Consider the following 16235-nt stretch of genomic DNA (forward strand, 5'->3'; position numbering starts at 1 on the left):
TTTATATCACACGAAAAAAATATATGTAATGCTCTGATTATATCTTTAAAATGGGACAAAAGACAAATAAAAACCTACTATTATTAAAATAAACAAAAAAAAATGTTACGTGGAAAATGTAAGTATTGAACATTTTTTTACAGATCAAATTTTATGTTTGTCCCCTGATGTAATAGGGTCGAGCCTATCTCTATAAATTTCATACTCAAGGCTGTAACTGAATAGAAAAGCCTTTTTCTTTACCAAATACCATACACATAGTACTGAAGTCGTCCCTCGTATAACTTTATTATTTCACCAGCGGTGATCGCGTATTTAAACGTTCTTCTTTGAGCAAAGGGTTTTGAGCATTTCTTGCCATACTTGACGGCGCGTTAGATACGGGAATGTGGGAAGATTTACGAATATTAGAAAATAACAAATTTTAGGTCTGTTTCAAAATTTAGTCTACCAAAATATTCCTCAATATACTTACTTTCTAATAGTTTTGATTTAAATTAAAATTATGAGTACTTTAGGAGGCGATGCAAGGAAACAAACATTGCTGTGGTATTTTTATTATGAAATTCACACAACAATATCTATATTATTAGAAAAATATATTTAAAAACATAAATATAACATATTGCATAAACACGTAATTTTTTTTATCATTAAAATTTCAAACAGATAACTTTTAACAATTCTGTTAGTGCGCCGTTTTGCAGGAGGTAAGGCCTTTACCATAGGCCATTCGGTTTGTGGAGCATTATTCGGGGTATTTTTCAGGAGTAAATAAAAATCCTCTGAATGCAACTATGCCGCTCCCTACATTGCTGCCGCCGCTGAGCCAAAGCTTGTACGTTTTATTGATAAATCCCGCACTGACCAGCTCTTAGGGTAGTGGGAACTCCTTGGCATTAGCATATGTAAAAATGGTAATTAGGAAGAGAAACACTTGTTGGAAACTCTTGTCAGGATCCAATGTAACGAGAAAGTAGTAAACGTAATTTAATACGTTTTACGTTTTGATTTGCCGTCAATGTTCGTCAATACGTCGATCGTATTTAAGACAATTACGCCGTGGGCACTATCGGCCTAGCTGAGTACCTCAAAAAAGATAGGATACCTATTGTATGACTCAGTAAAAATAAAGAGACGATTCCTCGAACAGTGCTTTGTTTATGTGGATTTTAGACGCTCACATAGGTGTAACAGAGTAAACGCGCCATATATGGACCATGTTTTTATCATGGACCATAGGCATATCTCAAATAACGATTTTCGTATCGCGTCTATAATCAGCGGATCATGTGCCTCACACCTCCCGCAGCCTGCAAATTGCTTGCCATGAAGGAACGGGCACCTCGGGTATCTAGGCTAGGGTGGAGATGCCTACTTATCCCGTTGATATATATGTCAAATAGCTTTAGAACTGATTAAATTAAATCACTGATTAAAGATAAAAAATCAGTTTTATTTAAGAAAAATCCTTATGATGGTCCAGGTGTGGCGCATTTACTCTACCAAAATTAAAGTTGCAGATTGAAATAATCCAGAACAATTAAGTAGGTGGATATTATTATCTTTGTTTATGTAATACTTTGTATGTATACATGTAATCGGGTTGTATGTGGCTATGCTAACGTGAGACTTTTCTGGAAATAAAGGTCCAGTTTTTTTCTAGAATAAATAGCCTAGATATATTATGCTAACTGTATGCTAAAAAATGCTGCAAATTGCTTGCCATGAAGGAACGGGCACCTCGGGTATCTAGGCTAGGGTGGAGATGCCTACTTATCCCGTTGATATATATGTCAAATAGCTTTAGAACTGATTAAATTAAATCACTGATTAAAGATAAAAAATCAGTTTTATTTAAGAAAATCCTTATGATGGTCCAGGTGTGGCGCATTTACTCTACCAAAATTAAAGTTGCAGATTGAAATAATCCAGAACAATTAAGTAGGTGGATATTATTATCTTTGTTTATGTAATACTTTGTATGTATACATGTAATCGGGTTGTATGTGGCTATGCTAACGTGAGACTTTTCTGGAAATAAAGGTCCAGTTTTTTTCTAGAATAAATAGCCTAGATATATTATGCTAACTGTATGCTAAATTTCACCAAATACCTCTCTGCGATTTCTGCGTTGGGATACTTTTAATAAACTTTTAAACATATTCACAAACTTTCGTATTTATTTCTATCATTTTATAAGTGAGATTTTTATTTTCTTTACATTATACAATAATTAGGTAGTTTAATCAATATTATTATTATGAAATATATCTAATAGTTGCGGTCATTACAGCATCTTCCTTGTCCTTATATCAGGTGACTAGATCAAGATATTTGTTTGGTTTCTTAAATGTGGTCGAATGTCAATATCGAATCATTATGGAGTTTTATTCATATTTGTTTAGTAGGTACTACATTGCCTTGTTATTTAAGTATTTTTTATTCAATATGTCTATTTGCGGTTTATGTCATAGAGGCCGATACGCAAACGGCAAAAATCTAGAATCCTATGATGCACTAAACTATATACCTACCAAAAATAATATTTAGAATTCAAAGTTACGAAAATATATACATAGTGGACCAAACTGAAATAAATATGTTACAAGATAACTTCTTTTTTTCGTTTGTGATAATAGTTAAGTAAGTAAAGTAGTGATATTCTACATTTGAACTTGGCTCTACATATTCTAGTTTATTTGCAACTTAGGTTTAGTTAATTAAATTTATATAAAGTACATATATTGATTGTTTAAGTGACGTTTAAATATAAATTGTTATGGTTTGGATTGTTTTTTAGGAATTACTGGAATTTTGACATCTACAGTTCTGGTACAGTTACTTATGTTAACAAATAACTGTACGCTTGTCGCTAATGTGACGTTGCAGTGGATACATTTTGTTGCTGAGCTGTGGTGTCTGGCACGCACACATCACACACTAGTTCCTATGATAAGCGTATAAACGTCTACGCATTGTTTTAAATGTGTAGTGCATCGAGAATGATGATTATTAAAATTAACAGCCGGCCAGGCGGGCTTGTCCAGTTTAATGTTTGGTGTTTATGTTATTACAACGAACGATTTGAATAAGGCGAAAGAGGGGAGGAATGTGGCGAGTGCGGCGCAGGCGGCGGTGCGGCGGCGGCGGCCTACCTTGAGTGGGCAGGTTCCCCGTCGCATCGCCGCGCCGCCGGCACTCGGCTGATCCCGCAGCGCGCCTCCGCGTCTCAGTGACCAGTGACTCGCCAGTCGCCACTCGCACAGTCCGCACCCGGTCGCCGCGTGTATATTAAAATGACCGGCTCGAAGTTGGCGTGGTGGTACGCGTATTTGTCATTGTTTACTATTGTGGCTGAGGCAGTTCTCTCCGGTTTATATATTGACAATGGTGTGGATCAAACTGTTATACATCACTCGATGACGCGGCATGAACGGATGGTAGTGGAACACGAGATACTGGAACTTCTTGGACTCGGCGAGAGACCACGGCGTTCAAGGACGCCCCCGTTGGATCGTTCTGCTCCAAGTTTCTTATTGGATGTGTACAAACAGTTGGCAGAGGAACATGAGCAAGCGCGTCCCACGCGCAGTTCAGAGATGGCTCTCAGCGGAGAAGAGCAGCATGCAATTGACGAAAGTGATCTAATTATGACGTTCCAAAGTAAAAGTAAGCAGTTTCTGTATCCTGTTGTAAAATTTTCTTCTTCTACGACGTAACTTTTCAATGTTATATTATTGTCAGAAAGCAAGTATATAACAAGAACTTATGTATTCGTATGTGTATAAAACAATATAATATTATTTATATTGATACGTAAGCCGTTTTGTTTATTACGCGCAATACAAGGAATTTATGTGGATGTGGGTAAACTACTCGTATAATGATAAACTTAGTTCGTTATTTTGAGTCATCCCACTAAAGCATTTTATATTTGGTGTTCTTTCTCAGTGGAATTTGGAGTAATTAGATTTTTTTATAGTGACTGTTAACTGGTGTAAGAAAGGTAAGGAATGTCAGCTATTAATCCAGAAGTGAGTCATTTTTCTTGCTACCTGCGGGCCCCACACGATGCGGTGCAACACAATAAAGTAGGCACTTACTAGCCAGTAAAGGATGATGAGGGTGCCAGTTCACGTGATTTCTAGGTGCATAATGCCCAAAAAATATAACGTATGTACTACGTACTGAGCTAAATATTTTAGCAGTAAACATTATGTAGAGTGTTGTAGAGTTAAAAAATATAATAGGTACCATTTAATTATAGACGAATGCGTAATTTAAATAATTCAATATTTTATAGTGTATATTGGCAAGGAAAGAATTTTCAGGGAGAACGTAATGTTATTTATGTTACATCCTCGAAAATTACAGTAACACGAGCGGAGCCAGGTGTAAATACTTGTCTTATATCAATAAGTTGATTGGGTAATTTGGTGCCAGGTTCAAACTTGAGTTGGGTAAGGTTTGTGGCACTTTTCCTGACATCACCTTTTGATGGTTATCTTTTTTTTTTTAATAAATACTGGAAATAACATTAATGTACCAGTGATTGGACACTGCTGTTTTGCGGCAGGCATAGACAAAGCAGTAACAAGTTACACGAACGTGTAAAAGTATTTTCAGTAACATTCAAAAATTGCAGATTTACTTATTTCTTGGTTTTATAAATTAAAAATAGTACTTAGGCTGCCCCAACATACTAGAAAAACTATATTCTGAGGGCGCGGCATACACGATCCACTGTCTAGCTATGCTAGCCTATGCCTAAGATTAATACCTCAACACCACAAAAGTCGAGTTCTATTTAAGTTGCTCCCCCCTAATATAACCGCGAGCTAATCGTATTTTTAATATTTACTTGAAAATTATAAAAACTGTAGAAAAAGACGTTAAACATCTAATTTCTACAATATGTTATCTAAACTTTGTTACTTTTAAAAATATATATAATCTGTATACTTATTGTATTATTAATTTTACGATAAAAAAGCTACTAAAATTTTTGATTCCATGCAAGTACACATAATTTCAAATTGCAACCAACATTATTAAATAGACAAATTAATAAGAAATATTTTGGTACATAACATTTTTTAAATAGACTAAACAATTTTAGTCTATTTAAAAAATGTTATAACTTATGGAAATTATTCGTAAATCTTTGCACATTGTATTAGTGAGCCGAAAATGTTTGGAAAGAATGCTCAAGGTCGTTTGCTCGGGGGAGGGTCTTAACGCAAGTGTAACCAAGCTGCAAGTAATAGCCGTTTTTCACTATATTTTTTGTATTTTATTATTCAGGGTTTTACACCAGAATGCTCATGGAATCACCTGTTTCTTAGTAAATAATTCACGTAGCTGGACATTTATATTAAATTAAGTTTGTTATTTTTTCACTTTTATCTCGAATAACCTACACAGCAAAATTAACGCGATTGTTTCGCTGGTTCGATATTCTATTTATATGATATACCTAATTTTACCTATTTTTTTTAAAACGGGTATTACTGACACTTGATAACAAGCTGTGAAAGCGCTCCCATACTTATTAAGAATTTGATTCCCGATAGCTAATTTTATTTCCTCGTGTTTAAATTGGAATTTACAGGTGCATGAAAAATATATAAGTAGGTAGAGTTCGGAAAATAAATATGCACTGCTTCGACTATGTCCGTCTAAAATCCAGTAGATTCACATCGCACTCTTTATAAAATAATGACTGATTCCATAATTGCTAATTTGTGGGAATCGTCAAACAACCAATTTCTGTTTGCGACCTTTTAGTTTTTTCCCTTTTTTTTCATGCTACAGGTTTCGCTTTTTACCTATCCTTAATAAGCTCAATTTTATAGCAACTTCAAAAGAAAAGGTAGCCAACAAAAATTAGTTTTCCGACGATTGGCGCAAATTAACAATTTTGAAATAGGTCATTATTTTATTAAGAGTGCGTCAAATATTTCTTTAATTTGATTTGATAGAATATAAATAATGTAGAGATTATGTTGCCTTCATTAATTGATTGAATATCTATTAATGTAGTATTGTCTGTTAATTTATAAGTTAAATAAATGTTTTTTTTTTATTTCCTAGCTTTGATATCGTGCCTTGATACGTTGGGCATGTAGAGTTTTATTCTATTACTCGAAATAAAAATTCGTTTCTCATTATGGTTAAAATTATCCTGGGAAAATAAATTGATTTGGATAAAAATAATGGCCTGTGTGAGGTCATCGTTAAATAAATTGTGGGCGATACTAATTCAATAAACTAAATAAATAAGATGTATATTACTGCATAGACGACTATTTGAACTGCGTATTTAGGAATGTTTATAAGTACTATTAGGTATGTCAAGACGGAATGTTATATTTAATATTTATTTATCCTTAATAATGGAAAATTAAAATATTAGTCCTAAATATAATGCTATTTACAAAATACATTAGAAAAATTCGGTTTGATTTCACTTAGCGAATGCCTATACTTCTAAAGTAATTTACCTGCCAAACAAGTTTACATGAATTTAGGTATATTTTCTTAAGTTTCGTAATTTCAACTGAGCGGACAATATTTACCCTTTATTTTGTAGATTTGCTAAATATGATTTTAAATAAAGTCACTCAACGGTAAAGGCAGAATGTGCGTGCATTATATCAGTAAAAATAACCATAAATGAATAAATATTTAAATTTACCAATAAGGTATTAAACTAATAAAATTACTATAAGTAAATAAGATTTATGCCATACTTTAGACAGGCCTGTATCACCCTAAATACTGCGGTAGGTAGTCTTTTATCATAGACATTGATAGAGGGGGGATTGAATGGTCCGTGCCCACCTCAAAAATACTGGTGCCCTGAGCAGTCGCCCAGGAAGTCACGGTAGTCTACTGATATTAAGTACTAATTTATAGAAGCTATAATATTATCAAACCTGTAATAACAAGGCCATGGAAATCGGTTTTTTTGGTCTGAGCACTGGCTTCCCTTACAAAATAATTGTAGGTGCGCCCATGCCGCTTTCGAATTATTAAGAATGGCTATGGGTAGGCTAAGGACGTTTAGAATATACCACCACAGCAGGCATCCTATACCTCCGCCCTGTGAACTGGGACCGTTTAGGGAATTTCGTCAGAGGTAGCCCGCAGCCGTCTGTATTGCGTCGAAGAGGGCCACCTCGTTGTTTTAGTTAGTATACCGTGCGTAGGGTGTATAGAGTGTTAGAGACTCGGTCCGACGCTTCCCTGATGTTTACCATATTTCCAGGCGGCTCAACTTCGGGTCTTAAGGTACGGTGAAATCAACATACCGCTCAGACGCCCCTCTCAGCTGGGCGGTATTCATAAGACACTTTCTTCGCGAAAACAAAAAAAGGCATTCTGTACCTATTGCAGGAAGCGACTAATAACCGCACGCTTAGTGGTTCGCGTGTTATTTTAGAGGATTTTGAAGATTCCGCGCACTAAAAGACCCCTTTTGACTTAACGTCAGTTTGAGTACCAATGTCCTCACCACTAGTAAAAGATGTTTTTAAATTGAGAAATACAAAAATATGTAGATTTGTAAGTATGCTTATATTACATTTCTTAAGTAGTATCGGAATGATTGAAGATTGCCAATGACTGTTGATCGTAACAAATAGAGATAATGACTAAATACTGTAAAGTTTAGTAGATTATGTATAAAAAAAATAAACTGGGATTGCTGTTTTGTTCAGCTTTTTAGGCAATCTGAATTTATATGTAACAATATATCTACTCATTATATTTTATTGGTTAATATTTTAAGTATATTGTAGTTACCCTTTATCAAAAGGTTTAAAATAGGGACAGGTTCTTTTTAATTTAGTACAAGTATTTAATGAGATACAAATAACGTAATATCCGCATTAACACAATTAGGTAGTCTGTATTCAAATTTATTATTTATTGTTCACAGGTGCAATAAGGATCAAGTTACAATAGTATCCGATCTCACCACAGGTGTTCAACTGCCTTACTAAATCTAATTAGGCAATAGATACGTGATTTGATACTATTATTTTGTAGTATTGAGGGGAAAAATAGAATATGGAATTACAAATTCATAAAGAAATATTTTTAAATCCAAAATTCTTACATGTGTTACTTACTGTACATTCAATATTGAGCGAATCTTCTACAACGTACTCTATACCGTATCTGGTATTATTATCTCACTCTTGTTTAGAATGAATTATATTATTCTGATGTTTATATAATTGTTTATATTCCAGGACATCATTTGGGAGCTCTGCGACATGGTCACGGCAGACATGTGTGGTTCGAGGTGGCTGGAACTCCTGGTGATGCATCATCCCTTCTGACGGCGGAACTGAGACTACACCAGTCAGCTACGCACAATGAGGAGGATCCGACCAGCCTTTATACAGTCGTCGCCCACCGAGTCATTAGTGTAGACAATGTGGGGTAAGTTTGATATTTTGTATCCGAACCAATTAGCCTTGGAAATAATAAAGAACAGGAGCTTTCGTATGTAGAGATGCGTAGTGCCAAGTCAATGTTGATGTAGGTATAAAGCTATGTATAAATGATTTGTCATAATTATGAAATCTGTATATTAATAGCCTCACTTGTCTCCTGGAAAATTACTAGCTACACCCAAGTTTATGTAAAGCATTTCGGAATATTGTAATGATGTTAAAAAAGTTTTTTCAAACATTTTACAGGAGTCTTCAAATGGAACAAGTGGCAGCTGTGAACACGAGCGCAGGTGCTGAAGGCTGGCTCGAGCTCAATGTCACTAAGGCGCTGGCGACTTGGCTTTCTTCGCCCGCTGATAACCGTGGATTTTTTGTTACTTTGCATCCTCATTCACAGCCTGGTAAGTGGAACAAATTTATCGATTATACGTCATAAAAATTTTATCGCTCAAAATCAACTAATATTGATTTAGTCCAATGGGTTGTGATAAAATTATCACAAACAGAATATATAAAAAAAATATTAATAGATATGTAAACGAGAATATTATGAATTGAAGTATTTTCCTTGTAATAACTGCAGAGCGACACGTAAAACCAGAGGTGATCGGTCTGGAAGAACCCCGAGGCGTGTCGTCAGAAGGAAAACAACCGTTTTTAGTAGCATTTTTTAAAAGCGGTCCCAAATTAGGCAGCACTGATCCCGGAGCGAGGCGAAAACGAGAAGCGAAACGTAATCACGGCTACTCAGAAAACTACCTTAGGAACCCATTAACAGGTAACTTTAAAGAATTACTGTATAAATTGCATAGGAAACAAAAAATACTCTATTTATAAAACGATTACAATCCATTTTCCATGTATATCTAAGGCTGCTGGTGGTAAATAAAGGATTTTGTATCCGTCCGGATCGCGATCCCTGGACACAAGCAGTAAAAACCATAAAGGTCCACGTAAGTTTGTCGATTTCTGGGGTCAGCCTGTGTATATTCTGTGTCTATATAGCCGGGGTAAGGTCTATCCTATCCTATCGCCGAGGATGAATGAACGAGAAGCGCGTAGAGCTAACAACTAGAAACGAGTCAGCAAGCATCGAGTAGCGAATATATAGCTCCGATAATTTTGTCGTTAGGCTACAGCGAGTGTATAAGAGCGACGAGCAATTACTCGCACTGTAGTAGAGGATGGCTACTGGGAGTCTCTGGGCGAGTGTTCTTAGCGCCAAGCGAGCATCACTCAACGAATGATATCTTTGACAAATCTTGTCGCTGCGACAAAATAGTGGAGAGTGAGTGCTCGCAGGCAGTGTGGACAATCAGCAAATCCATAACATTAAGAAATAAATATTGGTCAGATTCTTGAAAATTCTATAACTATTAGAGCTACTTTACGTATCCCAAATGTTTTTATTTTGGACTGCTTTTCATATCGACAACTAACTTACGCGACACTATGAGAGTTACAAAAGCTAGTATAATATGAACAATTTGGTTCACACTATTACGTATTTATCATGTCAAAATAAAAGTAAATTTTCTTTCTCATTTACAGATACAGCTCATTGGACAACGAGAAGTTGTGAGATTCAAACTCTATACGTTAGCTTTAAGGATCTCGAGTGGCAAGTAAGTTATTTAATATTAATACCTACTTTGCTTGTTAGTTCGTTTTCTGATGGAATTGGTTGATTATTATCTTTAAAACAACAGTATAATAAGAAGAAAAAATAACTAATGAATCAACAATTTTGTTACATGCAGCATTTTGTTACATAAACAAACATGCTTGCTTTCAGGATTGGATTATTGCACCAGACGGGTATGGTGCGTTCTATTGCAGCGGCGAGTGCAATTTCCCCTTGAATGCGCATAAAAATGCTACCAACCATGCCATTGTGCAGACTTTGGTGCATCTACTTAATCCAACTACGGTTAGTAGAACTTATGTACTCATTTTAACAATGTCATCTTTAATCTGCTATAGGAAAGGATAATTTGCTATAGCTAAGCTAATTCTTTTTTTTTTATTAAATTATATCAAATATAAGGCACTTAAATCTGAAACTATCTAGAGAGGGTATTTAGAGAACTGTCAATTCTATGCCTTTAAAAATGTGCTATATTATCACGAAACAATCATATAATATATTATGAATTTAATTAATAATAATGTCCAAATCATTAGTTTGACGGTAAACGTTGTTAATGCTCATAAAAAGCAACACCACTCGGAACCTTCAGCAGCAAATCTCTGCATGGAACCGAATTGCGCTCGTCATTTTGATACAATATTATGTGTCCCATGTGCTGGTAAATTTCCAATGTAGAGTCCTTGCTCTGTAGATAATTAAGTAACTGCATCCTCAAACTATTATTTCTTAGGAGTTTCAAGCCAATAAACACAAGGTTTGGTTATGTATAAACTAAATACAAAAGAATATACTTATAGGTGCCGAAGCCGTCGTGTGCGCCGATCAAGTTGTCGCCCATATCCGTCCTCTACTACACGGATGACTCTAACGTAATCCTGCGAAAATACAAGAATATGGTCGTCAAGAGTTGCGGATGCCACTGATAGAAATTTACTTAATTCATGTAAAATGGATTTCATTTTAATAACCTAGATCGTTTAAAGATCTGTATTATTGATTGAATTTGAAATTCACTAATTGTAACTTTTTTATGTTCAATTTAGTTTATTTTGTAGCAATGGAAGAAATTTTGCGTCAATCAATACTCATATAGATCGTATTATTTTGTAGGTGCTACATTTAAAACAACTGGCTACATATTAAAACAGATCTTAACTGCACTCCACTATTGAAGAGAAGGTATTAAATTGAATATGCAACTTTTCTGTAGATTTTTAGTACTAAAGCACCTTGCGCCTGCACATTATTATAATAAGTCGTGATTACTAACGAATGTAATGAAATGAACGTGTAAATATGTTTTAAAATGTACAATCAATTTGTTGTCCACTTGTCATATGTGACGTATTTCTATGTTTTTTTTTTATGATCGTATTCTTAGATTTCCTGTAAACATGCTGTATAATATAGCAGAATGTATGTAGTAATTGGAAAGTTGTTTAGTCTGATAGGATATTAAACCTTATAAAATTAAAAACGTTGATTACCTTAAGCATTGCGCGCGCATTATTGTTATTGCCCTTTACATCATACATTTTTAATAACCTAATATCTTTTGGGGTATCGTAGAATCAAAACTGTCGTGTCGACACCATCTGTGTCCGACAGACGCGGCCGCCTGCGTTTCGTTCATCATTGAAACGCGCTGAGAGAGATAAGTACTGCTACAGAAAAAAGGCATATATACTCTGCTACCGCTGCAGAGAAGTGGCGGGTCATTAGAAAAATCATAAAAATGGTATCTGTCAATTCAATTAATGAAACTCGAAATGTAATTTTATTTAAATTTAATACAATATGAACGTGTCTAGTCATAGGAGATTTTGAGATAAGTAATTACAGAATTTTATAAAATTAACAACGAAACTCTTAATCAAATCCAAAGTAGGCATCGCAGGTAATTTTTTTGCATTGCGTTTATGCAAATATTGCAGTTAAAATGATGATTATGATGTTTTCCATGAACATTAATACTTAAGATTAATATTTAATATAACGGATATGGGCGAAATATTTAACATGTTATAATTTTCTTTTTATATTTTTTTCACCTGCTCTTTACTTGCCCTAATAACTGAGGAATGGGTACGAAGCTAAATACTAGAAGAACGCCTTGCGTAAATGTTCTTACTTAGATACTATGTATAATATACATCCATAGATCCACAGAAAAACATTAGCTTTAATGGTCTGACCGCCCTGGGGTTTAATTCTTTTAGTTTAAACTGTAAATTTGACAAGCAAGAGATTGAATTGATTTGAAGCATTGACTCTGAAACATCTGTTCATGAGTTATGTAATGGCAACTTACTAAGTACACTGTACCCATTAATTTCAGCAGTTTTTGATAAATGTGCGGAGTTGCCTTTAGACATAACATGGTTTTTATAAATCATTGCTGTTCGAAATAAAACTCGTGTTCGGACTTAAGTACTATTAATTATTTCGAACTCTTATATAACAAAATCATTATTAAAGCTGTTTTTAATATTACAGTAGGTATTTATTGGATGAAATTATCGGCAGATAAGCATGATCTTCGTCAGATAATTTTTTTTATTTATTTATTTATTATACACAGGAACATCAACAGTTTACACATACAATTAATATTAGTTCAGTTTTCTTAGTATAGTATTGTTCTTATGTGCTTACCAAATAAAGATGTACCAACATGCACAAATACACTTATTACGAACAGACTGTTATAATAATACTGTTATAATTTGGTATACCAAATACTATCTGACGAAGACTATGGCTCATAAGCCACTTTTGTCCATTGAAATATTGGAGTGACGTACTTAGTGCTATGGGTACAGAATATGTCCTTAATGCTTAATGTGTAGTCATGTAGGTACTTATAAACGTCACATATTTTAGATAACAATATTATTTATATAATAGTCTCATAGTGCCGTATCGAGAACATACAATATATGATAAACGACGAAAGATTACGCGTCGTTATCGAGTTTGTGACGGTGTTTGTGCAGAGATTTATTTACTTACAAAATTTCAGTCCATAGGTACTACTGGACAAAATGAAAAAAAAAATTAAAGTACCGACTAAGTTTTAAAATGCCCAAATTGAAAATAGTGAATGTCCCAAGGATTACTTAATATGATAAATATTTTGACTAGTAAGTAATAAAAAATCGTTTTTAGGAAAAACACAATATCTGAACTACTTAAATTAAACTATTTTACGAATTGTATCGCGGTTTATTATTTGTTGTTTGTCGGTTTGTCTCCCCCGTGACCATGAAGGCTGCAAAGTCTTCGAAACGTCGGGAGAAAAGTAAAATATTAAAACCGCGATAAAATTCGTAAAATAGTTTAATTTAAATGTCTAACATTCGCGTAAACTTAAGAAATCATCTGAACTACTTGCTAACTAGATATATATTAGTCTTGTATAAATCTTTTATAAGTGAATAGATTATGTGCCAATTAGCGTATTTTAGAACCAGCTTTATATTGCTAATATTTTAATAGATGTAAGCATACTATTTTTGGTAATAAGATTATTCAATAAAAATATTTTCAAATGAGTTTAAAAATTTCTTTGGGTTTTTCCTCAACATCATTAAGAAATTACATGGATATAAATTACATAAAAATATACTATGTAATGAATGGGCGATAGCCTACTTGGGAGTAGAACGGACTGCCGAGACGAATGTCCACAGGTTCGAAACCGAAGGAAGTGAAGGAAAATACCGTGAGAAAACCTGCATGCTATACTCCAGTAAAAGATTTTAAGCTCTCAGCGAAACATAATGGACAAGAAGGTATGATGCCTACAGAATAAAGACAAGCTTTAGTAACACTAATAAGTGAGTTCCTGATTTAATAAGTTTGGACCAGGGATGTTATGGATATGAAGTTTCGGATCTGGATGTGGATATGGATATAGGAATAAAATTATATCGGTTACGGATATGTAATTATTTCGGATTATCCGGTAGTTTCGGATAATTTCGGTTATGGATAAAAGATTAAACTAAAATAAAAATAGTATGTAATACAATAGAGCAGATTACTAACTATACTCCCTCGTCATCGTCGATTACTAATTATAATCGATGAACTAACTAATTGGGGGATATGGGTATTCGGAAAACCTCTTTGTTTTGATTTGAGATGAAGTTTTAGTGAAGTAGTACCACCACCCCTTGAAAAGTTGTTATCACACTGTATCCATTTGTCAAAATTTACATTAACTTGATCAAATCATGTCCAAATTGAACTTGACTTTGGAGTTGGGATGCATTTTGTCCTTATAAATCAATTGAGTTACGTAACACAACAATTTTTCTTCACTTTATTAAATTAAGTACCTATTCATAAATAAAAACTGAATATTTATGAATGAGGTTATGCTATGACCAAAAATAACAAACTACGCAAGATTAAAGGGGCGCGCGAGCGGCGAAAAAAAAATCCGTAATTTATCCGAAACTTTTTTAACGGATACGGTTACGGTTACGGATATATTTTTATTTCGGATATCCGATAGTTTCGGTTACGGTTACGGAGCTCCATTACATCCCTGGTTTGGACGTATTCCGAGCATATGTAAATTAATTTTCTCTGGGAATGCAGCTTGTAGATTGTACCGCTGAGTATTTTATTTTTGCGATCCTAAACAAAGATAGGAATACTTTACAAAAGCATGGGCTTCTTCATGGTATTGGAGATCTATTGATTTAGATTACATAAAAAGAGGCACGTTTTCTGTAAGACAATTAAATAATTCGTTCAAGCTTACATATTCACACCGTGGTGTAGAAAAATATCGTTACAGCGCATTGAGTGGTTATTATTAGTGGTTATTGACTGGTACATTTATAAAACATTTATAATCAACCGTGGTAAAGTTTGTTCTAATTGTAATGTGCCTAAAGTATTTACAGTATTAGATACTTGTTATGGAATGCATGTTAACACAGGTGACTGAAAATCTCAGTGCCCTTTTACGATTCAAAAGATCTTTTTTAATATCGGACACACAGACAGATGGCCTCGGCTTAGTAAGAGGGTTCCGTTGGCGTGTAGGGAACCCATTATTATTTATTATTCTATTTAAAAATATTGGTGGGCGTCTATAGCCTCAGATATTGCGGATGATATTAGCAGGTGATAAGCAAAAACAGCCAAGCATCATAGAATCTTTCACAGCTTGTGTTGGTTTGCGCTGGTCCCAAGCTCGCGTTAGACCTTTAGTTGATGACTGTCGGGAATGTAAAGTGCCGTCCAAACTTTTTATCGATATTTATCACGTGAACTGTGGTTCGTAGCTGCTCTCGTTATTCTATTGTGCATATCTCTAAGCATCATCTCTATTACAAAAATCCAAAATCAACTTGGACGCTCGGTAGAAATCAACGCATTAAAATCGATTAGTCTCGGTTTAAATTTCATTTAATTTATCTATGAGTTCATTGCGAGTAAGTGCGTACCTAATTTTAAATTTAAACATTGTTTTCAATTTTTATTATTCCGATAAAAAAAAAATTCGTGGTCGCCTATCCATGTCGACAACGTTGATAACAAATACGTACATACATTCACACGAGCACACACAGACGAACGTAAACACACTTACATATATGCACAAATGCAAACATATAAATATTTATTTACCTTTTGAAATTCTGAGTAGTCAATCGCTTAGTATTTTTATCAGTCGTACTGATAGCGGAATTGAATCGACATCTTTGTCGCAGTATCAGTATGTAAGTCACAACTCACAAGCCGTGTTATTGTGTATCACAGCGTTGTCGTGTACGCAAATCTACAAAGAACCTGAGTAAATCACTAGTCTATTGCCCACGTAAAGGCAGGCATTGTATACAATAGATTTTTCAAACAGTATTAAATTGGAAGTGTTTACGAAAGTAACAATGTGTGTTTATGCTATAATTAATGTATTACCAACAACTTTTGGGCGTTATTAGTGAAGTGGACAAAGGGCGGTGCGGGGGGCGCCGGCGGCGACGACAGCGGCTTCACAGGCGCAACTCGCAACAGCCTCCAACAAAGCTCGTAATTAAGGCGGCTGACGAAGCTGGCGAGTGGCGACCGGCGTCACTCCACTGTCGGAGCTGTGC

At 34.6% G+C, this 16235-nt stretch overlaps 1 protein-coding gene across 1 annotated transcript; it reads left to right on the top strand.

Annotated features, from left to right (window-relative positions):
• The first annotated feature begins 3148 nt into the window (after positions 1–3148).
• LOC115440985 (protein 60A) lies at positions 3149–13216 on the top strand. The gene is made up of 7 exons (XM_030165531.2): positions 3149–3672; positions 8262–8454; positions 8715–8869; positions 9052–9246; positions 10020–10093; positions 10264–10398; positions 10917–13216. Exons 1-7 carry the CDS (start codon positions 3300–3302, stop codon positions 11040–11042), a joined length of 1251 nt encoding a protein of 416 aa, XP_030021391.1. The 5' UTR covers positions 3149–3299; the 3' UTR covers positions 11043–13216.
• Positions 13217–16235: the final 3019 nt, after the last annotated feature.

This window comes from Manduca sexta, chromosome 23 (assembly GCF_014839805.1).
Source record: "Manduca sexta isolate Smith_Timp_Sample1 chromosome 23, JHU_Msex_v1.0, whole genome shotgun sequence".
Lineage (NCBI taxonomy): Eukaryota > Metazoa > Arthropoda > Insecta > Lepidoptera > Sphingidae > Manduca > Manduca sexta.